The 25,218-nt window shown below is 41.5% G+C and overlaps 1 protein-coding gene across 2 annotated transcripts in view; it reads left to right on the top strand.

Annotated features, from left to right (window-relative positions):
- intu (inturned planar cell polarity protein) overlaps positions 1 to 25,218 on the top strand; it is a 36,377-nt gene that overhangs the window by 4,829 nt on the left and 6,330 nt on the right. Inside the window, exons 2-10 of one of the 2 annotated variants that reach the window (XM_084344255.1) lie at positions 3,424 to 3,487; positions 5,263 to 5,861; positions 7,663 to 7,748; positions 11,512 to 11,727; positions 22,200 to 22,318; positions 23,234 to 23,323; positions 23,854 to 23,931; positions 24,154 to 24,337; positions 24,872 to 24,925. In XM_084344255.1, the coding sequence (XP_084200381.1) occupies positions 3,424 to 3,487; positions 5,263 to 5,861; positions 7,663 to 7,748; positions 11,512 to 11,727; positions 22,200 to 22,318; positions 23,234 to 23,323; positions 23,854 to 23,931; positions 24,154 to 24,337; positions 24,872 to 24,925 (1,490 nt within the window). Of the gene's footprint in view, positions 1 to 3,423; positions 3,488 to 4,137; positions 4,405 to 5,262; positions 5,862 to 7,662; positions 7,749 to 11,511; positions 11,728 to 22,199; positions 22,319 to 23,233; positions 23,324 to 23,853; positions 23,932 to 24,153; positions 24,338 to 24,871; positions 24,926 to 25,218 lie in introns of those variants that run through there. The other variant, XM_084344256.1, reaches the window with a different exon arrangement.

The raw sequence follows: 25,218 nt of genomic DNA, 5'->3' as shown, positions 1-25,218 counted from the left end.
CACCATGACAGAGAAGCCCATGTTGGTCATACAAGTAGTTGGGTGAGAGCAGTTATCTAGCAAGACTATACTTTCAGGGATCATTTCTATAGTTTCTAACTTGAGGAATGTGTTTCTAAAGTGTTTGGTCTCGCTAACCACGATGATGAGTTGGTGATACTCCTCTTTGAGCGCGAAGCGGGTAGAGAGACTTGATTCAGTTCATATGCTCTCTGCTTTTGATGACCGTTCACTGTCTCCTCTGGGGACAATGAGGGGAGGAGTATGATCAGAGTGGTAGTACAATGATGTTGAAAATCAAAGGTTTTTTTTTTTTTTATTTGGTAAGAGTGTTTACTGCACTTGATCTAGTTATGCCTGTTACACATGTATCATAAGAGTATAGATAGACAAGAACGTGCATGCAGTAACATTTCTAAGCCTACTTTGTCCTTTATTAAACTAAATGTATGCTAATTTAAATTTATAATCTGCATGCTGTATTTTTACTCAGCATTATTGTTTTATTTATTATTAGCCTTAGTTACTACTTGCAGAATTTGACTTTACCTCCACCCCTGTCTTACAAATATACTGACACCCCATTATTAGGGATGTAATGGCAATATACAAAAGTGAAAAGTAACCAGTTTTACTCTTTATTCTTTACTTTGTGATAACAAAACTTCAAAAGAGAAAATATTTCCCTCCACTGTTACAAAAGCAAATCTTCATAGCTTTAAATGATCATTCGTAGTGAGACAGAGTTTTTAAATGTTCTGTATGTTTTCGCCCAGGAACTATCGTGAAACCTTGTTTGTAGTCGGACACCAAATGTTGGCGCACACTGGGACGGTTAGCATCTAGCTCTTCTTGACATAAAAGTTGAATATTGTCGTCTTTTCCTCAGTGGCGCTGTTTCTATCTGAAGTTATGTTAAACTGCGTGACACGAGCATTCAGCCAATATAGATTAATTCAGTGTTGTTTAAAGTGTCGGCTCAAAAAACATTAGTTAAACCTCTGTTGTTGTTAGCATTTGAAGCTACCATGCTGCCATGCAGCATTACAGCAACCAATGAGAGACTGGGAGGAGGGATATGTCACCAGATAGCATTGTGGGTATTGTGAATAAAGATAATTTATAGATGATTTAAAAGTTTATAGAGGCTTTGATCGTGTGAACATGTTTCATGTATAGACTGTGCTTTGTTTTGTCATAAAAACAGTGTTTAAATGTATTTCTGGAAGCAAATATTGTCATGTTGCGTTTTAATGTTGTTATATCTTACTAACAAATGCAGACACATGTACATGTTGTGGCTTTTATTACATGTTGTGGCTTCCAAGTAGTCCACTTGTTCGCTATTTAGATCTTCTTTAAGATCATACTCTTTATACAAACATCAGCTGTAAAAATCAGTTTAATCAATTTTATTTATATAGCCAAATATCACAATCACATTGCCTCAGTGGGCTTCAAAATTTTTACAGTGAACATTATCCTCTGTCTTTAGATCCTTGATTTGACTGAGGAAAAACTTGCTATATTGAAAAAAGAGAAAAAAAGTGTCCAAAAATGTTTGGATGTGAGCACCATGACAAAGAAGCCCATGTTGGTCATACAAGTAGTTGGGTGAGAGCAGTTATCTAGCAAGACTATACTTTCAGGGATCATTTCTATAGTTTCTAACTTGAGGAATGTGTTTCTAAAGTGTTTGGTCTCGCTAACCACGATGATGAGTTGGTGATACTCCTCTTTGAGCGCGAAGCGGGTAGAGAGACTTGATTCAGTTCATATGCTCTCTGCTTTTGATGACCGTTCACTGTCTTCTCTGGGGACAATGAGGGGAGGAGTATGATCAGAGTGGTAGTACAATGATGTTGAAAATCAAAGTTGTCCTGCAGTTATTGTGTACAAAGTATTAGTACTGTATGTGTTTGTCATTATGTTATTCACATAATAGGTGGTTAAAGACATGTTACAGCATGCAGTAACATTTGTAAACATATTGTGTACTTAAATATAATAAATTCATGCTACTTAAAACGTATAATTGGCACGCTGCATTTTTACTCAGCATTACTATTTTATTTATTTTATTCATTTTCAGCCATAGTTACTACTTACTTTGCAGAATTTGACTTTACCTCCACCCCTGTCTTACAAATATACTGACTCCCCATTATTAGGGATGTGATGGCAATATGCTAAAGTGAAAAGTAATTAATTTTACTCTTTACTTTCACTACATAGGTTTGATAACTTTAGTTACTAGTTACTTGTGCATCAGAGCCAGTGTAGCACATTTTGAAGTCATACTGTTTTATTGGCAAATGGATAAAAAACAAAACACTGACTTACTTTCACTCATACTTTTGTTGCTTAAGTTCAGTTATTACCAGAAAATTACTTTTGATACTTAAGTACAATAAATATGAGATACTTTAAGACTCGTAATCAAGTTCTATTTGTATGGGTGGGTGACTTTAAGTAATATCGTAACTTGATATCTTTACTTTTACTCACGTATGACTTTTGAAGACTTTATACAACACTGATTTTAGCACACTGCCACATTGTTTTTTAAAAATATAATGCTTTTACTCAACCACATTTCAAAAAATCTTTTATCTGACAGCTGGAGTAACTTTTTAGCTTCCACAATAACATTTTATGTTGAAATATTGAATTTAAAACCAGCAGCCTGGCGTGAAAACCAACCCGCAGTGTAAATCAAAGTTTTATTGCTGCATTTACTAAACTAAATCACTGTGAGTGTTCCTCCCATTACAAGCAATACAAGTGTGTGATTTGTTGTTGGGATTATTGCCAAGGATACGCGTGGAAAGCAGCATTATTTCCCCCAGGCTCCTTTTTTTTTTTTTTTTTTTTTTTTTTTTTTTTTCATGAAAGTACAAATGTGGGCTTGTCTGCTGGGCTTTTTTTTTTTTGTTGGGAGCTTTAAGTAGGCGGGTTTTTAATCCACCTGCCAACAAGACGGCTGGGACAAATTCCGCTGTGCTGGCCTGGAGAAACACTCAAAACTAAATTAAAGAAGAAAAAGAAAGAAAGGAGGAAAAAAAGGAGCAGCAACGGGTTTTCTCTGCTCTCTTTGAATAGCTGGTGTTGAACCGGGTCAGTGATTGACGTGAGAAACTGGAGGAGGACTCGTTCTGGTCTTGGAGACGCAGCTCAGCCTGCTCGGTTGTACTCATGCGGTTTTGAAACTTCATACCGGGCAGAGGAAAGGGATTAATTTTTTAATTTTTATCGGTGGCTTGACAGACAAGCAGTATTTTAAAAGCTTTTCTTGGGAGTTTAAAGTTTTTTGTTTTTTTTTAATAGCATCTTCAGGAACTGGAAATTTGAAGTGAACGCAGCGTTGTTGGCCGCACTCCCGGCGGAAACATGACATACAAATGATGTTTAACATTTCTATAGATGGAGGTTCATTCTCTAAAAACTTGGAGGACTTCGACTCTATCCGCAGTGTTCTCCTTTACAGGTCAGTAAAGCATTTAAACTGTCATCTACGTGAAGTTTTTAAAATTATACTGTTTTATACAAACCCTGAAGTTGTAGCTTGTGTTTGGATGAGGGCACTTTGTCAGAGGGTCTCTGAATACCGGAGGGGATTTAAAAACCTCGTGCGAGTCTGCAAGGAGCTGGAAATGAGACGGAGACAAAATAAAAGCACCAATTTCTGCGTGTGTGAACTACAAATTCAACAAACCCGGACTTTTATTGCCGCTGCTTCCTCAATTCTCGCATTTCTCTGCGGTCATTTAATTGTTATGGCGGTCAGAAGTCGGTTTAAAGCGACATTATCGTGGTTTTCGTACGTGAATTCCCTCGTGATATGTTATTTTGATAGATAAATGGTTACTTTTACGGCGTGGTATTCAAAAAAGTGACGTATATACGTTATGTCTTTATTATACATGTATTACAATCAGTGACATTTCCCTGTAAATATAATACGAGCAGGAATGCGGTGTTGTCTGTGTCGTCGCTGCATTATTTAATGGGATGAGAGCCTCGCGCTGCCAGGTAAACTGGCACATTCCTACCCGGTCGCTGCCACAAAGCGAAGAACAGCCCGCTCCGAAAGCTTGTGCGTTGTCAGGGGCAACTGCGCCTTCCACCAATCAGAGCGAGCGCACTCGCGTCACGTGACAGCAGCGCCGGAGCGCTCGTCAACGCTTACAACATGGCGATAGAAACATCACCGCTCGTTTGAGGTAAAAGTTTAGCTTGTTGTTCGCGAAAGCGTCGCAGGTAAACAACGTCGCGTGACAACAAAATGGCCTTTTTAGCAAATTCCCGCCAGTTTACCGAGAAAACTCACGCGGAAGAAGATGGTGCCGAGCGCGAGAGTGACTGTGAGTCTGCATCGAGTTACTACAGCTCCGACTACTCTGAGTAAGAAACAAACACTACAGACAACAATATGATAATAAAGCAGACAACATGAGACAACAGAAGCAGTTTAACATCGCATGAAATGAGTGCAGTTTAACAAGCAAGCTCACAAAACAAAGTTATCACTGTTTGTGAGGAGGAGATGCAGTAACCTGACACGTAACAGTCGTTTTCATGGCTTACATTGCAGATATGAAACAGAGGCTCTGGTGTGTGGCTTCACCTGATAGTTTATTTACATGTGTAAACTAAAGTTGGTTGTTTTTGTGAGCATAAGTCTGAGCATAAGCTTTGCCGAAGAGGGAGCGTCTCTCCTCCCTTGTGCTTTTCATAGCTTGAGGGAGTGTTTTCAGTTTGGGAGGTAAACCTTCATAAGTAATTGTATGCTTCCAGCCGTCCTCTGTAAATTTATGGATATCGTGTTAAAGCTGCTGGCCACAGGTTCTTCAAAGCAGGTTCAAAGGCAGAGAAACCAAAAGAAAAAATATCCAGCTTTAGTCCCTCCCATTCAGTCAGGCGCGTGGCTACGCTTTGTAAATATAGTACTTCTTAGTAGCGCTTGTGTGTTTGCTCATTGCAATATGCACAATAGCTGATAAAAGTTCATTTAGATATAGTATTTTTGAAGCAGTAATGGGGAGACAAGTTGGCTGCAACAGTTGCCCAAATACTGAAAAATATGCATGGATAATATGGATATCATGGCATGCAAGTTTGGGCATTTATTTTACATTTAACTTCATTAACACATCTATCACAATATCAATATCAACAATATGAACAAAATCTCAAATGATAAGTAGTCCGGTATCATCAAATCGATTAAATTCAATGCTTCGAATGTTTGTTTCCTCTCAGTGACTTGGAACCAGAATGGCTGGATGACATCCAGAAGAATGGCGAGCTTTTCTACCTGGAGCTGAGCGAGGGCGAAGAGGAGGCTGCGCTGGCCCAAGCCACCGCCAATCAAGGTGTATCCACTAATCATGTCCGCTTTAGTGAAAAGGAGGCGGAGATTATCACGGAGCAAAACAAGAAGCAGAGATGCGGATCGCGGGCGAAAGGCGAGCCAACGCTGAAAAGGCTAGCCAGGATCCTGAGGAGGAAACGCCGGCCGTCTCAGCGCAGAGGAGGAGGGAAGGATGGGGGTAAAGACAACTTATCGTCACCTCCGGCATCCATTCTGAAGAACCAGCCAGGTCAAAGGCAGGGTGTGACGGTTCAGCCACAGCAGCTGAAGGAAGTGTGTGTCTACCTCAACCCTAAACGTCTTGCAGGTCCGTCATCACCTCTCTGTGACAGTGGAGGCCTGCTGGAGGCACTGCTGGGGGTGGTGCATCGCTCTTCTTGGAGCAGAGTACAGGGAGACCCTGCAGTGGTCAGACAGGAGGAGAGACTGACTGTTCATGGATTAATACCCAACAGCCCCGCCATCAAATGTGGTCAAATCCTAATTGGTAAGACCATATTTCAGCCAGTTAGTTGCTTTTAACAGTTAAACTCAACTACAGAATACATTATTTCGTTTTTATTGTAAGTGGTCACCTTAAGTATGGTTGCAGTATTTTCTTTACAGTTTCAAAAAGGCGTATGAAGATATTCCACTAATACTACACTACACAAGTTAAACTGAAAGTACGTGGCTGTTTCTTACAAGGCCATGTACAAATTTCTTTACAAGCCTAGTCCCTCATTAAGGTATAAGAGCAAAAACATGTTGTCAGCCTTCTTAGCAGGGTATAATCAGGATCACGTTCAAGAGAGGTCAGAGCTATCCTAACCTGTTAAAGAATTCCTGGCTGGCCGATGGCATGCACACACACCTCAGTAGAGGAGGGATGTATTTGAGAAGCGTGAGCTTTAAAGCAGCATTTTATTTGGTTAAAAATAAAGTCGGTTTTACGACTGACCTTTAGCAGAAGGCACTCTTCATCCTCAAAAAGAGCCGGTTGCGCTCACAACCGGGAAAATGCAGCTATGCAGCAGCTATGATTTCAAAAACAGTCATAGTAGAGTCATGAACTAGCACTGACTCATTCATTTCCACACCGCACAAAAGCACTGCCAAAGCACAGGCTATGATTAATTACATAGTCATAGTCACACAGATTTCTTCAGAGAAAGAAGTCCAAAGCCTTAATAATGAGCGCAATTTACAAGTCAGAAAATGGTCACCATGCAACTCAAGTGCATGAACTATGATTTGAGAAAAATACTGCAAGAGCTAGCCTAGGTTTAGGAGTGAGGCTGCCCCATGTTGCTTAATATAGCTCAAGGCTCTTATTTTGTTGAATCCATAGTAACAACTACAAAGTAATACAAATCATTATCATAGTTTCACTTTTAAGCTCTGTGTTGTAAAACCACACAGTTCTTGTTAAAAATGTTTGTAGGATGTTTGATAGCTACTTCTCATTGCCAACGCCGAGCAACTATTTTCAGTCCTAGTGAAACTTTCAGCACAGCTCTGTGGAGTGACTGAACTCTTAATGCAGCTCTGGTCCTCTTGTAATCTGTCTGTTTGAACACTCAGCCTCTCTGAAGCGATTTTCTTCTATCAGGGCTAATGATCGGACAGTTTTTACCAGCAGACAGAGGAACGCCAGTTGTGCTTTACCACAAACGACTACCCACATGAGTTACTGTTTAGAGAGGCTTTTATGCAGCACAGCTACATGCTTAAACAATTAGAGCGGTTAAATACCTGAAATAGCTCTGTTACCGAGATGCTGGTGAGTCTGCATGCACACACAGCAGGTGAAGCTCTTTATTGGCCCTCCACAGCACAATTGGTGCAATCCATCAAATTCTTTTTAGCAGTGATCTTACAGAAGATATAAGCCAAGTCTAAGGGTCTGAAGTTTACAATAAATACTCCTTGATGGATCTGTACGTATCGGTTGGACATGTTGTCTCTCTAAATAATATGCAGGCCAAGTTTGGGATGCTTCCTGCTGTTTTCACTGGGAACGGGACCAGATTGCACCAAAAAATGAAGGCACGCTGCCATTTTTAAGACTTTGTTATTTTGTCAGTGTGTCTTGACTTTTGGTTGATTTCATTCCCTTTCTTGTGGACAGTTTACTTAAAGAGTATCTGCTTTTTGCTTTATAAGTAGCACTTCCTCCCTTGGTTTTTGATGCTAATATATTTCTTAGTTTAGATGTGAGGCTGTAAGCTGGTTAAACATACACTAGTAGCATTATTTAATACCATTACCTATTATTTTAATGTTCCTCTTCTGCATGCTTTTTCCAGGTGATGTGCTTGTAGCAGTGGACGATGTGGATGTGACTTCTGAAAACATTGAGAGGGTTCTTTCCTGCATCCCAGGACCAACACAGGTCAGTGTGTGTAAAAGCTCAGTAACAGCTTGTGTGCACAGTTGGCTGTCATGAACGCTACTGCCACACATTAAAACACCACTTTTTCCACATTAGATTAGCCTTCAAAATTTGTACGGTAGCATTTAGGTCTTGTCACAAACGGCAACCTCGAACAGTAAATACAGACATTAAATTACTTTGAAATACATCGGCTCTTCTAAGCTGCTAAAATGTGAATAGAAAGCAGAAGTCGGCGACGTTTACCGTTAGAAAACCCTCAATTACTGGGAAATTATCCTTTGATCGGTAGCTAAAAAATCCTTAGTCTGTGCCTCGGCCGTGCATTTTCACCAAAAAGCAGACCATCAAAAAGTAGGAATTTGCAAATGACAGAGTGTGTACGGATTGATGGCGAACACGACGGATAGACGGGACTGCGGTGCAACTCTTTTTTCGGTGCCACAGGAAGCTGTTGTGGGATTGAAAGCTCAGCTGATTAGAAGATGTAGTCGGAAACTAAATTACACTGTAGGGAAAGAGCAAGGGAGATTTTCTGGAAAAATACAAGGTTCCCCAGGCACCACGATGACTCTCAAAAAAAACTTGAAATAGAGTTGTATTGCTGACAGAATGATTGTTTTGTGTGTGAGTGTGTGTGAGTGTGTTTTGGAGGATGGTTTGTCTGTGTGCCAGCTCTCCCAGATGGAACGTAGACAGTACTTATTATATTCGGAGGGACAAATATTGGTATTAAAGTCAGTCCACCATGCCCTTTGCTAACCCCTTCAGTTACTCCTTCGTGTGTGTGTGTCCATCTATGAGCTTGTGCTAAATGACTGACATCAACAGACTGGAATTCCACTGAGAGCACACTCCAGTCTGACCACATCCTTATTATTTATGATGAGAGAAAGTGCTGCAGTTAGCCCACTCGGCCTCTTTACTCAGTGATTTCGTCAATTTCGGGGCCTATTTGAGCCTATTTTCTTCCATTTTTCATTTCTGAAGCCCTCTGCTCAGTCTGATGGAAGCTTCCTTCGTGAATCTAGAAGAATTGAGGATAGCTTTGAATCCACGACGGAGTGAGCCAGTCAGATTCACCAGTTGAAAGGGACATCACTTGGTGCTCCACCACTACTTGGCTCTTTTTTAATAATACCCCTAAAATTGGCTAAAATGGCTGGCAGCCCAGATGCAGGCGCCTGCTGGAAAGGCGGGTGGCCTGTGGTTTGTGCTGACAGACCTTGGAGACTTCTGGGAGTGATCGTTGGATTAGAAAAATACAGTTTCAACATTTTTGACCCTGGAATATGATCTTTTTTTTTCCTGAAAAATATTTGGTAGGCACCATATGATCTAGGACTGAGAAAATACAGACTTCCCATCTTTTTTTCAAATGACCACAATACCTCATTTATTTCTTTTAGCATAGTAAAGTGGCTTTCTTAGGTTTGTTGCAGACACAAACAATGCCTGGGTTTGGAACTGGACTCCCCATTCTTAAGCTATGTGTCTAAAACAATGTAAGTGGTCATGGAGTGTTCATTAAATTACATATTCCACATTGTGTGTTACAGTCAAACACCAAAATGTAGTTGGGGTGTGTCCAGTCAAGATGTAGTGGTTCAAGCTTATAACTGGATCTGCATGGTCCCTGGTGGTTTGAGGTCAAATCCCAGCAGAACCTCACGGTTCTGCTTGCCTTCCCTCTTTTCCACTGAATCCCTCGGTAAGGGTAAACTCCTCGGACATACCTCATTAGGGCTGTAAACAAATATTTTTATTGCTGATTAATCTGTTGATTACTTTTTAGATGAATCAATTAGTTGTTTGGTCAGAAAATTGTGAAAGATGTTGGATCAATGTTTCCCAAAACCCAAGATGACGTCTTCAAATGTCTTTTTTTTTGTCTGCAACCCAAAGATATTCAGTTTACTGTCATAGAGGATTAAAAAAAACAGAAATTACTCACATTTAGGAACCTGGACTGAGTTTTGACTTTTCTTTCTTAAGAAATGACTCCAAATGATTAATTATTTACATCGTTGTCAATTAATTGATTAATTGTTCCAGCTGTAGTCTTTATAAGAAACCGGTTTTACTCATTCAGGACTCCTGATCAGCAATTTCAACCAGAAATCTTCAGCACATTCTTCTAACTTTTCTGGATCCAGCTGCTCTTTGTCACATCTGGACTGTGGTTCTGATTTTCTTGAATTAACTTCAGTTTAGCTCCATAGATGGCCTTTCTTGCGCTGACAGGTTTCAGCCCAGAGTCAACACAATGTGTGAACAGGTATGCCACACATAGGCAGTCTAAAATGTGCACCGTATGTACTTTGTTAGTCTGAATATTTTAGTGTTTTGTTGACAGAGAACTTTCCTACTTTGATGCTTACAGGACATATTAACTTCCCTTTGGAGTCTTACAATCAATCAGGTTTGTTTTGGTCTTGTCCACCCTCTGATACAACTATACATGCGTGTTTGCTTTAGCCAGAACGTCATCAGAGGGCGACTGTAACTTAGAGATGTTCGCTGGCTCCTGAAGACAGTAGAATATCATAGAGGAGAAACTAAGCCTGTCCCACTGCACAGGGCACAGCCTGTGGTGATGTTTCAGTTTAGCAAGAGTCAGGCCAGCGGTCATGTTTCAAAGTTTGTAGCAGTGAAACCACCAATGTCTGTCTCAACTTTGCTTTGGTATTTTTTGCTTCCTCCTGATTGCCAAGACTTGGGAGAACAATTTTCAAATGCCAAAAGTCTTGTTCATTATAGTTCTCGTGCTGATTTGAACATATTTCAGTGAAATTAATTTCTGCTTTGTTTTTTTCTTTGTCTTTATGGTCATTTCATTATTTTCGCATTCATTTGACATCTCTGAAGCACGCATATTTTGATAGCCCAGGTTGTCCTGAAAACAGTTATTTGTAAAGCTTGATTGTGCATTATAGGGTTCATGTACACAGAATACTAATATACATATATCATCATGAAATTTTAGGGGTATCTGTGGAAGGCCTTCACACAGCCTCTTGTAGATATAATCTGATGTGGATGTAGTGTACAAGAAGAACTTAATGTAGCTTGGACAGATTATTTTAACTGGGACACCACAAAGTTGTAGTTTCGCATCATTCTCTGCATCTTGACTGCGTGTTTCCATGTGCGTGCGTGTTGAGTTTCCATGCAGCTCTGTGTCCACTGTGACTTTCTATGAATGGCAGTGTAAAATACTGGGGTATGGAAAGTAAAAATCACATGAAATAGAGAAGATAGGCTGTCTGTTGTCTTGCCACTGTTTCCTTGGGTTGCAGAGGTCTGGTTTTCATTTAGTCAGACACACACAGAAACACAAGCACACACACATAGTTCCCTGCTATTTGTTATGCTGCGGTTGGGTATGGATGTCAACGTCACTTTCTCTCTGACAGTCTGTTCGCTTTTTCAGCCTTTCTCGACTGAATGTGTAACGACTGAAGTTTTTTTTCTCCCCTTTGGAAGCCCGGCATATGTGCACACCTCTATTTTCCTAAAACAGACACATGAGCACCGTTAAGATTTCTTGCCAAGTATAATCATGTGGAGCCATAGTGACTTATTTTTAGAAATGAATGAAAACTGAGTGGGACTGGTAGGCAGGCTGATGCAACGATATTGTAACAGAAGAATTTTTTTCTTTTCCTTGTCACCATTTTCTGTCATATTTTCCTTCCCAGAGCTTGTCCAGTTCTTAATTTCTCTCCACATTTACCGCTCATGTGTTTCTCCTTTCCTCCAGGTGAGGCTCACCTTGGAGACGGTGGCTCTGGTGGACGACAGCAGTGCAAACGACACTTTGTCGGTCCGTAAGATGAAGACCTCTCCACCAGTCAGCCAGCTGGTGCGTTTGCTGTGGGGGGAGGACACAGCCGAACTTCAGATGTCCATAGGACACATCCCGCATATCGTCATGTACCTCTCACTTAAACTGGACTCAGCATCACCACAGGAGGAGGTCAGTTTGTACAATGTACAATTCTTAAATGCCATGGATAGAATTCTGCCATATTTCCCAGGCTGTCTTCTCAGAGTAAATAGGATATGTGGTTTGGTAGGGCTTGAAGATCGAGCTCACAGCCCCAGACGGGCCTGGCAGGCCAGTCTCTGTGGCGCAATCGGTTAGCGCGTTCGGCTGTTAACCGAAAGGTTGGTGGTTCAAGCCCACCCAGGGACGACATTTGTTTGTGCTCAAGTCACCAGATAATATTATGTAAATGAGTAACTTGGATTCTGTCATAAAGAGTTAGGTATAAAGAAAGCATGAGCAAATGGATAACTGTTACAGCAGAGTTGCATGATGCAGAGAGAACAGGACACACAGAAGCCACATGTCCTTGTATAAAACATCTTTTAATTCAAACATGGACAACACACAAAATGAGCTTCATAAGCCAGTTTCCATTGTTCTGAAATGACAAGAACATATACCAATAACTAATTTTAGAGGACTGTATTAGCAGCATTGTAACTCCAATTTCAGGACAATACGTAATACATGTAACCAAAAAGGGATTCATAATTTGAATTTTAATGAATTGACTAAACAAACAAAACTCCAGGGCCATAAACTTTTCTTCCATAGTCTACGAATTGGAGAGAGATGATAGATAACAAGAGCCTAGAGCTGAGTTATATTATTTATAGATGTCAACGTCACTTTCTCTCTGACAGTCTGTTCGCTTTTTCAGCCTTTCTCGACTGAATGTGTAACGACTGAAGTTTTTTTTCTCCCCTTTGGAAGCCCGGCATATGTGCACACCTCTATTTTCCTAAAACAGACACATGAGCACCGTTAAGATTTCCAATGGAAGCCAGTTTCCATTGTTCTGAAATGACAAGAACATATACCAATAACTAATTTTAGAGGACTGTATTAGCAGCATTGTAACTCCAATTTCAGGACAATACGTAATACATGTAACCAAAAAGGGATTCATAATTTGAATTTTAATGAATTGACTAAACAAACAAAACTCCAGGGCCATAAACTTTTCTTCCATAGTCTACGAATTGGAGAGAGATGATAGATAACAAGAGCCTAGAGCTGAGTTATATTATTTATCAGTCATTATCTGTGTCTAACCAGTTCAAGATCTGCAAAAGGTGGAGTTGTGCTTTCTAAAGAAATACATAAACAACCACTTAAAATCTCTGCATACACAGCAGTTTGTTTAAATGTATTTTCTGCAAAAGACTGCCAAATTAAAGTGCCATGATTACATTTTCTGCCTTACTGCCCAATGTGGTGGCTGGGGCCTGAAGATCGATCCCACACCCCCTGAAAAGGACACCAGGCCAGTCTCTGGAATGACACTCCCATACAGCCACAGAACCCTGCAGCTAATTATGCATTTCTTGATTGTGGGTAATTAAGCCTCATTCAGGTCATTCAGGCATTGCAGAGTCAACACCAGTCCTCCCAGCCTCGGAGTTTCTGTAAATGTCTACCTTAATGGCCTGCCCAATGTCCTGAAGTACATACCAACGACAGGTGGGTGGGGCTTGAACATGAAACCCTCTGGTATGTGCAGTAAGTACGTCTCTGTGGCGCAATTGGTTAGCGCGTTCGGCTGTTAACCGAAAGGTTGGTGGTTCAAGCCCACCCAGGGACGACAGTTTTGCCCTTAAGTGACAAGGTAACATCATTTACATGAACAACCTTACTGGCGAAAGTGACCAAAAAGTCAAATATATTTGACCAGACAGTGACTTTCAGAGAAGGAAACACCACGCCAATAGTTCCTGGGCAGATCACAAAACACAAATTTAAATTGACACGATCAAAGTTTCTGTTTTATTACCCAGGCCAACTTCTGAGTACATAGCAAATCCAGGTTGGTGGGGCTTGAAAATGATCCGCACGCCCCCTGGTGGTCATGCCAGAACTGTCTCTGTGGCGCAATTGGTTAGCGCGTTCGGCTGTTAACCGAAAGGTTGGTGGTTCAAGCCCACCCAGGGACGACAGTTTTGTGCGTAAGCACCCAAAGAGACCTTGAACCAACGATGAATTTCGGTTTCTGTTATCTCAGCTGTTTTCAGAGTTGCAGAATCAACTGGACACTCCATCGTTGCTGTTATGTCCTTGTGTCCAAACTGGAGGGACATTGGACAGAGCAAACCCCCTGTGTTATCGCATACGTAAAAAGGAATCTCTTGTGTCTCTTTTCTTCCTGTGCTTTGCCATCTTGAACTCTCTCTGGATGTCCTCCTTCACAAATCTTTTTTTAACAGAACCTGAACTTCATTGTTGGTTCAAGGCCACTTAGGCTCCTTTATGCTTGGTCTTGGGCTTAAGAGCTGTGCCCTGTGAAACAAAACAGTGTTTCCTGTCCAAAAGTCAAATATATTTGACCAGACAGTGACATTCAGAGGCGGAAACACCACACCAATAATTCCTGGGTAGAGCACAAAACACAAATTTAATATGTCACGATCAAAGTTTCTGTTTTATTACCCAGGCCAACTTCTGAGTACATAGCAAATCCAGGTCGGTGGGGCTTGAAAATGATCCGCACGCCCCCTGGTGGTCATGCCAGACCTGTCTCTGTGGCGCAATCGGTTAGCGCGTTCGGCTGTTAACCGAAAGGTTGGTGGTTCAAGCCCACCCAGGGACGACCGTTTTGCCCGTAAGTGACCAGGTAACATCATTTACATGAACAACCTTACTGGCGAAAGTGACCAAAAGTCAAATATATTTGACCAGACAGTGACATTCAGAGGAGGAAACACCACGCCAATAGTTCCTGGGCAGAGCACAAAACACAAATTTAATATGTCACGATCAAAGTTTCTGTTTTATTACCCAGGTCAACTTCTGAGTACATAGCAAATCCAGGTCTGTGGGGCTTGAAAATGATACTCACGCCCCCTGGTCAACATGCCAGACCTGTCTCTGTGGCGCAATCGGTTAGCGCGTTCGGCTGTTAACCGAAAGGTTGGTGGTTCAAGCCCACCCAGGGACGACAGTTTTGTGCGTAAGCACCCAAAGAGACCTTGAACCAACGATGAATTTCGGTTTCTGTTATCTCAGCTGGTGTCAGAGTTGCAGAATCAACTGGACACTCCATCGTTGCTGTTGTGTCCTTGTATCCAAACTGGAGGGACATTGGACAGAGCAAACCCCCTGTGTTATCACATACGTAAAAGGAAATCTCCCTGTGTGTCTTTCCTTCCTCTGGACTGCCATCTTGAACTCTCTCTGGATGTCCCCTTCACAAATCTTTTTTTAACAGAACCTGAACTTCATCGTTGGTTCAAGGTCACTTAGGCCCCTTTATGCTTGGTCTTGGGCTTAAGAGCTGTGAAACAAAACAGTGTTTCCTGTCCAAAAGTCAAATATATTTGACCAGACAGTGACATTCAGAGGCGGAAACACCACACCAATAATTCCTGGGTAGAGCACAAAACACAAATTTAATATGTCACGATCAAAGTTTATGCTTTATTACCCAGGTCAACTTCTGAGTACATAGCAAATCCAGGTTTGTGGGGCTTGAAAATGATGCTCACGCCCCCTGGTCGACATGTCAGACCTGTCTCTGTGGCGCAATCGGTTAGCGCGTTCGGCTGTTAACCGAAAGGTTGGTGGTTCAAGCCCACCCAGGGACGACAGTTTTGTGCGTAAGCACCCAAAGAGACCTTGAACCAACGATGAATTTCGGTTTCTGTTATCTCAGCTGGTGTCAGAGTTGCAGAATCAACTGGACACTCCATCGTTGCTGTTGTGTCCTTGTATCCAAACTGGAGGGACATTGGACAGAGCAAACCCCCTGTGTTATCACATACGTAAAAGGAAATCTCCCTGTGTGTCTTTCCTTCCTCTGGACTGCCATCTTGAACTCTCTCTGGATGTCCCCTTCACAAATCTTTTTATAACAGAACCTGAACTTCATCGTTGGTTCAAGGTCACTTAGGCCCCTTTATGCTTGGTCTTGGGCTTAAGAGCTGTGAAACAAAACAGTGTTTCCTGTCCAAAAGTCAAATATATTTGACCAGACAGTGACATTCAGAGGCGGAAACACCACACCAATAATTCCTGGGTAGAGCACAAAACACAAATTTAATATGTCACGATCAAAGTTTCTGTTTTATTACCCAGGCCAACTTCTGAGTACATAGCAAATCCAGGTCGGTGGGGCTTGAAAATGATCCGCACGCCCCCTGGTGGTCATGCCAGACCTGTCTCTGTGGCGCAATCGGTTAGCGCGTTCGGCTGTTAACCGAAAGGTTGGTGGTTCAAGCCCACCCAGGGACGACCGTTTTGCCCGTAAGTGACCAAGTAACATCATTTACATGAACAACCTTACTGGCGAAAGTGACCAAAAGTCAAATATATTTGACCAGACAGTGACATTCAGAGGAGGAAACACCACGCCAATAGTTCCTGGGCAGAGCATAAAACACAAATTTAATATGTCACGATCAAAGTTTCTGTTTTATTACCCAGGTCAACTTCTGAGTACATAGCAAATCCAGGTCTGTGGGGCTTGAAAATGATTGTCACGCCCCCTGGTTGACATGCCAGACCTGTCTCTGTGGCGCAATCGGTTAGCGCGTTCGGCTGTTAACCGAAAGGTTGGTGGTTCAAGCCCACCCAGGGACGGCAGTTTTGTGCGTAAGCACCCAAAGAGACCTTGAACCAACGATGAATTTCGGTTTCTGTTGTCTCCGCTGTTTTCAGAGTTGCAGAATCAACTGGACACTCCATCGTTGCTGTTAGGTCCTTGTATCCAAACTGGAGTGACATTGGACAGAGCAAACCCCCTGTGTTATCGCATACGTAAAAAGGAATCTCGTGTCTCTTTTCTTCCTGTGCTTTGTAGGGCCCGACCGATTTATCGGCGAGCCGATTAAATCGGCCGATTATAGCCCCTTTTCTGGTCCGAGTTTGATTCATGATAAATCCGTGGTATATTACTGAGATGATCAGTCGGTCTTCCTGTCGTCGTGAAGAGCAGTAGCTAATGGTGCCTTGTTGTAGGCCTAATGTTGGATGGTTGTCATGTTGATATGCTGCTTGACTCAGCAATAAAAAGGATTTGAAATTATTTCTCTGCCTTTAATTCTTTGTAGAAGTGTCTGAAAGGCTCAAAAGCAGCCATTTGTTCAAAAAAAAAAGTAAATATGTAGATATCTTACTTAAATTAATAAAATGTTAAAACTTTATATAAAAAAAAAAACGGCCGATTAATCGGTTATCGGATTTTTTCCCCCTAATAATCGGTATCGGCATCGGCCCCAAAAAATCCATATCGGTCGGGCCAGGTGTCTTTCCTTCCTGTGCTTCGCATCTTGAATTCTCTCTGGATGTCCCCTCAGCACGCCCCCTGGTGGTCATGCCAGACCTGTCTCTGTGGCGCAATCGGTTAGCGCGATCGGCAGTTAACCGAAAGGTTGGTGGTTCAAGCCCACCCAGGGACGACAGTTTTGCCCTTAAGTGACAAGGTAACATCATTTACATGAACAACCTTACTGTCGAAGGTGACCAAAAGTCAAACATATTTGACCAAACAGTGACATTCAGAGGCAGAAACACCACACCAATAATTCCTGGGTAGAGCACAAAACACAAATTTAATATGTCACGATCAAAGTTTCTGTTTTATTACCCAGGCCAACTTCTGAGTACATAGCAAATTCAGGTGGGTGGGGCTTGAAAATGATCCCCACGCCCCCTGGTGGTCATGCCAGAACTGTCTCTGTGGCGCAATTGGTTAGCGCGTTCGGCTGTTAACCGAAAGGTTGGTGGTTCAAGCCCACCCAGGGACGGCAGTTTTGTGCATATGCACCCGAAGAGACCTTGAACCAACAATGACTTTCGGTTTCTGTTATCTCAGCTGTTTTCAGAGTTGCAGAATCAACTGGACACTCTATCGTTGCTATTATGTCCTTGTATCTAAACTGGGTGGACATTGGACAGAGCAAACCCCCTGTGTTATCGCATACGTAAAAAGGAATCTCTTGTGTCTCCTTCCTTCCTGTGCTTTGCCATCTTGAACTCTCTCTGGATGTCCTCCTTCAAAAATCTTTTTTTAACAGAACCTGAACTTCATTGTTGGTTCAAGGCCACTTAGGCTCCTTTATGCTTGGTCTTGGGCTTAAGAGCTGTGCCCTGTGAAACAAAACAGTGTTTCCTGTCCAAAAGTCAAATATATTTGACCAGACAGTGACATTCAGAGGCAGAAACACCACACCAATAATTCCTGGGTAGAGCACAAAACACAAATTTAATATGTCACGATCAAAGTTTGTTTTATTACCCAGGCCAACTTCTGAGTACATAGCAAATCCAGGTCGGTGGGGCTTGAAAATGATCCACACGCCCCCTGGTGGTTAAGCTGGACCTGTCTCTGTGGCGCAATCGGTTAGCGCGTTCGGCTGTTAACCGAAAGGTTGGTGGTTCAAGCCCACCCAGGGACGACAGTTTTGTGCATAAGCACCCAAAGTGACCTTGAACCAACAATGAATTTCGGTTTCTGTTATCTCAGCTGGTGTCAGAGTTGCAGAATCAAATGAACACTGCATCATTGATGTTGTGTCCTTGTATCCAAATTGGAGGGACATTGGACAGAGCAAACCCCCTGTGTTATCACATAACTAAAAAGGAATCTCCTTGTGTGTCTTTCCTTCCTGTCCTTCGCATCTTGAACTCTCTCTGGATGTCCCCTTCAAAAATCTTTTTTTAATAGAACCTGAACTTCGTCGTTGGTTCAAGGTCACTTAGGCCCCTTTATGCTTGGTCTTGGGCTTAAGAGCTGTGAAACAAAGCAGTGTTTCCTGACCAAAGGTCAAATATATTTGACCAGACAGTGACATTCAGAGGCCACCAAGATTTCCTGGGCAAAGCACAAAACAAAAATTTCATATGTCACGATCAAAGTTTCTGTTTAATTACCCAGGCCAACTTTTGAGTACATAGCAAATTGAGGTTGGTGGGACTTGAAAATGATATGGTCGCCCCCTGGTGGTCATGCCAGACCTGTCTCTGTGGCGCAATTGGTTAGCGCGTTCGGCTGTTAACCGAAAGGTTGGTGGTTCAAGCCCACCCAGGGACGACAGTTTTGTGCGTAAGCAGCCAGGTAACATCATGTACATCAATTTGCAAAGGTTCTTCTGATCCAAAGCCGATTGTAGATTACCCATTGCACTCGCTAATGTCAAGGTGGAACTATACATAATGGTGTCATCTGCATTACAATTTTGTTCTATGTTGTTAACATTACAACACAAATTATTATTCTATAATGGTAACACCATTTTGTATATTCAAATAGCTTGAACATAGACCATCGACTTGGACAGTTTGTGTTCTACCACTCAAGTTGTTTTCAAACTACTGAACTGCTTTTGTAGACAACCCTATGCTAACCAGCCCGTTTAACAGAAGAGAATGGTCTCCAGCCTTCAATTAAAGAGTTAAATGTGCTGCCTTCCATACATTAGGTATCATCTCTTTTTCTTAATAATTTCTTAAGGTATTTAGGCATAGTTATTTTGTCTGTAATAATTTCATTTTCCAACTTTAATGAATGTGGAATCAACATGTCCCTGGTGCCTGAAGACATTGACCTAAAGACCTTCTCAAATTTGGAGGCTTATTTAAGCTGTCACATTTCTTTAACATAAAATTCTGCTTCAGATTTATGGATTAGGGAAACACATTTGTTTCTTAGATAGCTAAAACTTATCCTGGACGTGTTACTTTTAGATTTTCTTGCAGTTGCCCAAACAAGATTTTGCTCATTAATGATATCTTAAAGCTGGTCTGACAACCAAGGGAGAACCTTTAAACTTATATTTTCTAAGAGGAGCATGCTTAGTTGTGTCTTATGTCTAAAAATAATGATTTAAAATATTGTAATTTCATCTCAGGGTCTGGAATCATCCTAGGTCCAGCCACATAAGTAAAGATCATGTAAAAAGGCTTGTTCACAAAAAGACTTAAAATCTCTCTTGGTCATTACACATGGTTTTAACTTTGGAAGCTTTGTGTCTCACAAAGCAAAAACATGATTGTTTGATTAGTATTCACTCACTTTGATCTTGTGCACCAGTTTAAAACCCATCACCTCACATCCTGATTGTTTATTGAAGGTAAATGTGTTTTTAATCTGTCTATGTGGGCAAACAATCGGTCGTAGGTATGCTAGTGGCCGAGCAACATAGCAGCTTCTCCTTTGTTGTTTAATGGCAGTCGACGTGCTTTTAGATGCATTACCTTTGTCCTCTGGATCGGGGGAGGTTAAAGTTCACAGCATTATGTCACACAAAAGGGCCATGGAGTGACACTCCCATACAGCCACAGAACCCTGCAGCTAATTATGCTTTTCCTGATTGTGGGTAATTAAGCCTCATTCAAGTCATTCAGGCATTGCAGAGTCAACACCAGTCCTCCCAGCCTCTGAGTTTCTGTAAATTTCTACCTTAATGGCCTGCCCAATGTCCTGAGGTACATACCAACGACCGGTGGGTGGGGCTTGAAGATGAAACTGGAATATGCTGCATGCAAGTCTCTGTGGCGCAATTGGTTAGCGCGTTCGGCTGTTAACCGAAAGGTTGGTGGTTCAAGCCCACCCAGGGACGGAGTTTTTGCCCTCAGGTGACCAGATAACATCATGTACATGTGTAGCCTTACTGTGGAAAGTGTTGCTGAATTGATAGGGCACATTATTAGTACCAATCAGAAGATAAAGGCTGTTGTTTCCCTCCCTGTGGGTCTTGGTAAAACCCGATGACTTTCTGTTCAAGGCAAGGCAATTTTACCTGTATAGAATATTTCATACATCAGTGCAATTCAGTGTGCTTTACAGGGTAATGAAAATACAGAAAAGGTAGAAGACTTACAAAACAAAAATGTAAATTTGCTGTCCTCTTCTTTGTTGCATAGATTTCAGTGGAAATCTTTATAACCACGTGGACTGTCCACAATACAACCTTAGAGATGTATCCTGATCATTAAGTGTTCGAGTGACCTGAGTTGTGTAGGGAATCCCAAGCCCAGGATTGGAAAGTTTTCTCAGAATATCTCTGATGTGAGTCAGACTCCTACCGAAAACTACTGCTCTGGACGTCTTCCAACACCTGCGGGTGCTACTAACAGAAAACAGAAGGAAAGGGGAGAAGTTGAGGCACAGCTCCTGTCAACAAATGATCTGTCACTTTAAAGCTGTGAACTCTACTTCCTCTCGGGTGAATCCACAGATGCCTATTTTGGCTGAAGTACAGCAGTCTATGAATAAAATAATTTTAATGGGGTTCATGCAGAGAGCGCTGTTTTCTCTCCCATAAGGTAGGACACCGTCAACTTGTAGTGAAGTGTTAATCCCAAAGTGTGTGTTTTGTTGCTCTGAGAAGCAAACTACTTATTTGCTGACCGTCATCTCCTACACTGTAATCTTATTTTCCCTGTGGACGACTATTGGCAGGTTGATGTTTTCTTTATGGTTGCACTTCATGGTTCTGCAGTTCCTTTCAGTATCTGCAAGCCAGAGTTTTACTGTTTTTCTCTCTCTCTTGACCTGAACGGCAGTCGAGATGGAGTGCACGGGTTGTCTGGAGCCACATCAGCCAGCAGCTGACTCTCCAAATGGCAGTGCCGCACAAGAGCCCCACTAAACTCCTACGACTTTGATTTTTTAGTCTTTTTATTGCAGGGTAGCAGGAGTTGGAGAGGTTCGGTGGTGGTATTTTTGAGTTTTAACAGTGTGATGTTTTTGTGACCTTAGCTCTTTTTGTTGCCTCTATGTGCAAACAAAATGTAACTGAAGTGTTTCAGTGTGTCAGTTGTTCTTTTTGTCTTTGTTCTTGTTGCCAAGGCTGAAAGGGCCCCGTTCATTCAAGGTTTTTATCCCCTCACCCACCACTCAATCCTCTGATCCTCTCAGCGGCTCAGCCCTTATCCACCCTGTATCCTTCAAAGTTGCCAGCATGCTGAGAGGAATACTAATATCACAAACAATACCCCAAATCTGGCCGGAGCGCTCTCTCATCTCTGCTTTATAGTTTGTATGAAGGGTTTTTTTTGTGTGTGTGACATTTGGTGCTGTGAAGTATTTGAGAGTTTCTCTGAGCTTCCAGTCAAATTCCTGTATTTCTTGAATCTGCTTTTCTTTTCTCTGGAAAGTAAACTGTAAAATATTTTAGTAACATTCATCTCCAAAGTGACATTTCCTTGTTTGTTCCACATAGAGAATGGGTTGGACAGAAACATTGTTGAGGTGGCAGAATAAACATCCAGCGGTTCATCTGTTCATTCCTCTTGGCTGTCCATGATTCAGAGGACACTGTTGCATCCAGCGACAGATATTTCACATTTTTATGTGCCGTTTTTCTGTCAACTAACCAAAGATTTCCCTTTCTGCTCGTGTATGATTTTCTTGGCGCGGGTTTAAAATGACACTTTGCTTCTTTGTGTGTTTGTGTGTGCAGGAGGAGATCTTGTACCAGTACCCAGTGTCTGAAGCATCCAGCCAGCTGAAAGGAGTGAGGGGGATTTTCCTTACGCTGTGTGACATGCTGGAGAACGTCACAGGAGGGCGGATCATCAGGTAAGGAAAAAATAATGTTGCAGCTATTTATTTTATATATATATATACAGCTGATTCAGTAGAGAGTTTTTTATTCATCAATCTGTGACTGAAAAATACATTTAAATCGACTTTTGTCCAACTAGCAGTTAAAACCCAAAGACCCCAAAGCAGCAAATCCTCACATTTAAGAAGCTCCAACCAGCAAATGTTTCACATTGTTGCTTGAGAAATTACTTAAACGATTCATGGATTATCAGAATAGTTGCCGATCAATTCTCCAAATTATATAATAATTGTTGCAGCTCTGTTTCTAATTTTCTGTCTTATCAACACAAAACATAACTGATTAACTGTTCTGAGTGGTTTTATTCTTACCATTTAATAATGTCTGAAAGTTATACGCCTATAATACTGCTTCTATACTCAAGTGTAATGGAGTTAGATAGTTCACCAGTTACCAGTGATACTGTAAGGTAATAATGTTTCTAACAATCAAGACCACATTTTCTCTAAACCCTCAAACTTCTTCAGACATAGTCCTGGTTGTTTCATGAGAAGGATGTGGGCATACTGAGGGTTTTTTTCTGAGAATTTCTTCCAACCTTTTTACCACTTTTAAGCCTTTGGCACTCAAGAAAAGATTGGCCCCTTTATATAAAGATTAAATTAAGGCATCAGCATTAATGTGGTGATGATGGAGGCGGTTTAAGTTCCCAAATTGTTTTTGTTGTAGCTCCTCAAACTTCTGAACTGTTCTGCCAGTTCGCTGCTGGATGTTTTGAATATCAACACAGTTCACAGTTGAGTTTAAAGCAACAGTGAGCAGGGAGACATTTTGGCAGTGGGGGGGAGATTTTTTACCTTGTATTGATGTTAACCCTACCCTACTTTTTTCTGTCACATGTCCTTAAATTGCAATCTTCTCCTCTGTAGTTCTTCTCTCCTGCTCGGGAAACATCTGGTCCATGTGGGCTACTGGAAGGACAGCAACAACCTGCTGGTCATCGGACTTCCTGCTGAGAGGTAGCGAGAGGCAGCGAACACACAGATACAGATTATTACACTGAGATAGAGCCGCTGCATTTTGTTTTAACTGCTGGCTGAAAAATCAATCAATTGATTCCATGTGGCAGGTGTAACAGATTTCGATGCAAGTGTGGTAATACATTTTGGAGAAGAGGAAACATTTCAGAGCACAATCTGTAAAAACAATTGAAAAGGACCATCAATTATTCTCAGTTTCAATGTGCACATGTGCTTCTTTTTGTCCTTTGCTGGCAGGATGAATATCTCTGTCAGGAGGTTGTAAAATTGTTCATGAAATGTGTCAGATCAGCCAACTTCGCTTTTAGCCGCCAGGTCAACCCGATCAATCATCCTCGGTATAGAAGTAAAAGCTCAAAAGTTTGATTCTTAAGGGAACACCCACGTGTAGACAGAACAATAAAGTATAAATTGCTTTTCCATCATGGTTCCTGGCAGTAAGTCCAAATATTTGATAAGAAGCTGAAGTTGATCCAAGTCTGCGTTTGACATTTTCCGTTTCCCTCCAGGGTTCCTCTGCTGTATCTGCAGACGGTGGTGGGAGATGTAGTCCGGACTCTAAAAGTGATGTACGGCTCCTTGGACAGGTTGGTCGCTCTCATCTTTCCTGTCGTCCCGCTGAGAGAGCTGGATGATACCTCCTTTCTCTGGCTATCTTTTTTATGCTTAATGCAAAACTGAAATAGTTTCACTAATTCAAAACACCAGTTGTATTTTACACAAAGTCTTTAATGTCTCAAACCTCTTTCCCCTCTACAATATCTTGACTTACATCTAAGACAGTCATTTCTTCATCGTGTCCTCCACAGGGCCTTCTGTAAGGTGGACCACGGTCCCCGGTTGGACCATTTCTTCTGCCTCTTCTTCCAGCAGCTCATCCAGCCATCTCGCTTGAGGGACGGCTCCTCAGCCTCGCCCACCGACGTCTCAGGGACACTTTTCCTCGACGGACTGCCGGCGGTCCGATGGCTCACGCTGCCTCCAGAAATCAAGGTGCATTTCTGTGTGTGTGTGTGTTTGAGGACTCTGGGACAAGAATATTATTGAAAGATCTAATTAAATCTTGGAGCAGTAGTTAGCCACAGGACAGTTAAAACAGATGGTTGTGTATCTCTGTTCTTGTGAATGTGATGTCATAAATGCAGCTATGGTGCCCTCTAGTGTCCACTGTTAGAAATGATAAATATCACTCAGACTGATTGAAGTTAGATTTAGATTTCATTTCAACCGGTCCTTGAATATATTTGATGAATGCAAATATTACTAATAAAACAACAAGAAACTGGACAGCACATTAGATTAAATATATTGTATCTTTGCCATTACGTGGCCCTCACATCTAACTTGTTGTGTTACATTAATGCAAACTTTGGGATTATTTTCTCTGCACATTGCAAATATTTTTAATACTGTTCCACATAACCATGTCAATATTTTGGCACATCTTAGTTTTAAACATTTAAACAGTTCTTTTCATCTTAAACATGTTTTTTAAAATATAATATCATGTGTTTCCTCTTTCCACAGATGGAGGTGGACACTGTTCTCTCTGATTTCGAGTCTTCTGATTTTGGAGAAATGGTGAGAACCTGTGTTACTCAGTTACACTATAACTGCACTGGTTGCTATTAAATTAATTGGAAACTATTGTAATAGTTATTTAATCGGTTTGAACAATATTTCTAACCAAAAACAGTAAAATTCTCTGATTCCAACTTCTTAAATGTGAATATTTTCTGGTTTCTTTCCTCCCCTTTGACAGTAAACTGAATATCTTTGAGTTGTGGATAACATTGTTGCTAAGTTATGTTCCTAAAATAAGACAGGCGACCACCATTTGAATAATGTCTCATTTGCTCTTCCAACATAAATCA

Source organism: Pagrus pagrus (assembly GCF_965226575.1).
Source record: "Pagrus pagrus genome assembly, chromosome: 22".
Classification (NCBI taxonomy): domain Eukaryota; kingdom Metazoa; phylum Chordata; class Actinopteri; order Spariformes; family Sparidae; genus Pagrus; species Pagrus pagrus.
This window is presented reverse-complemented; position numbering and strand designations above follow the sequence as displayed.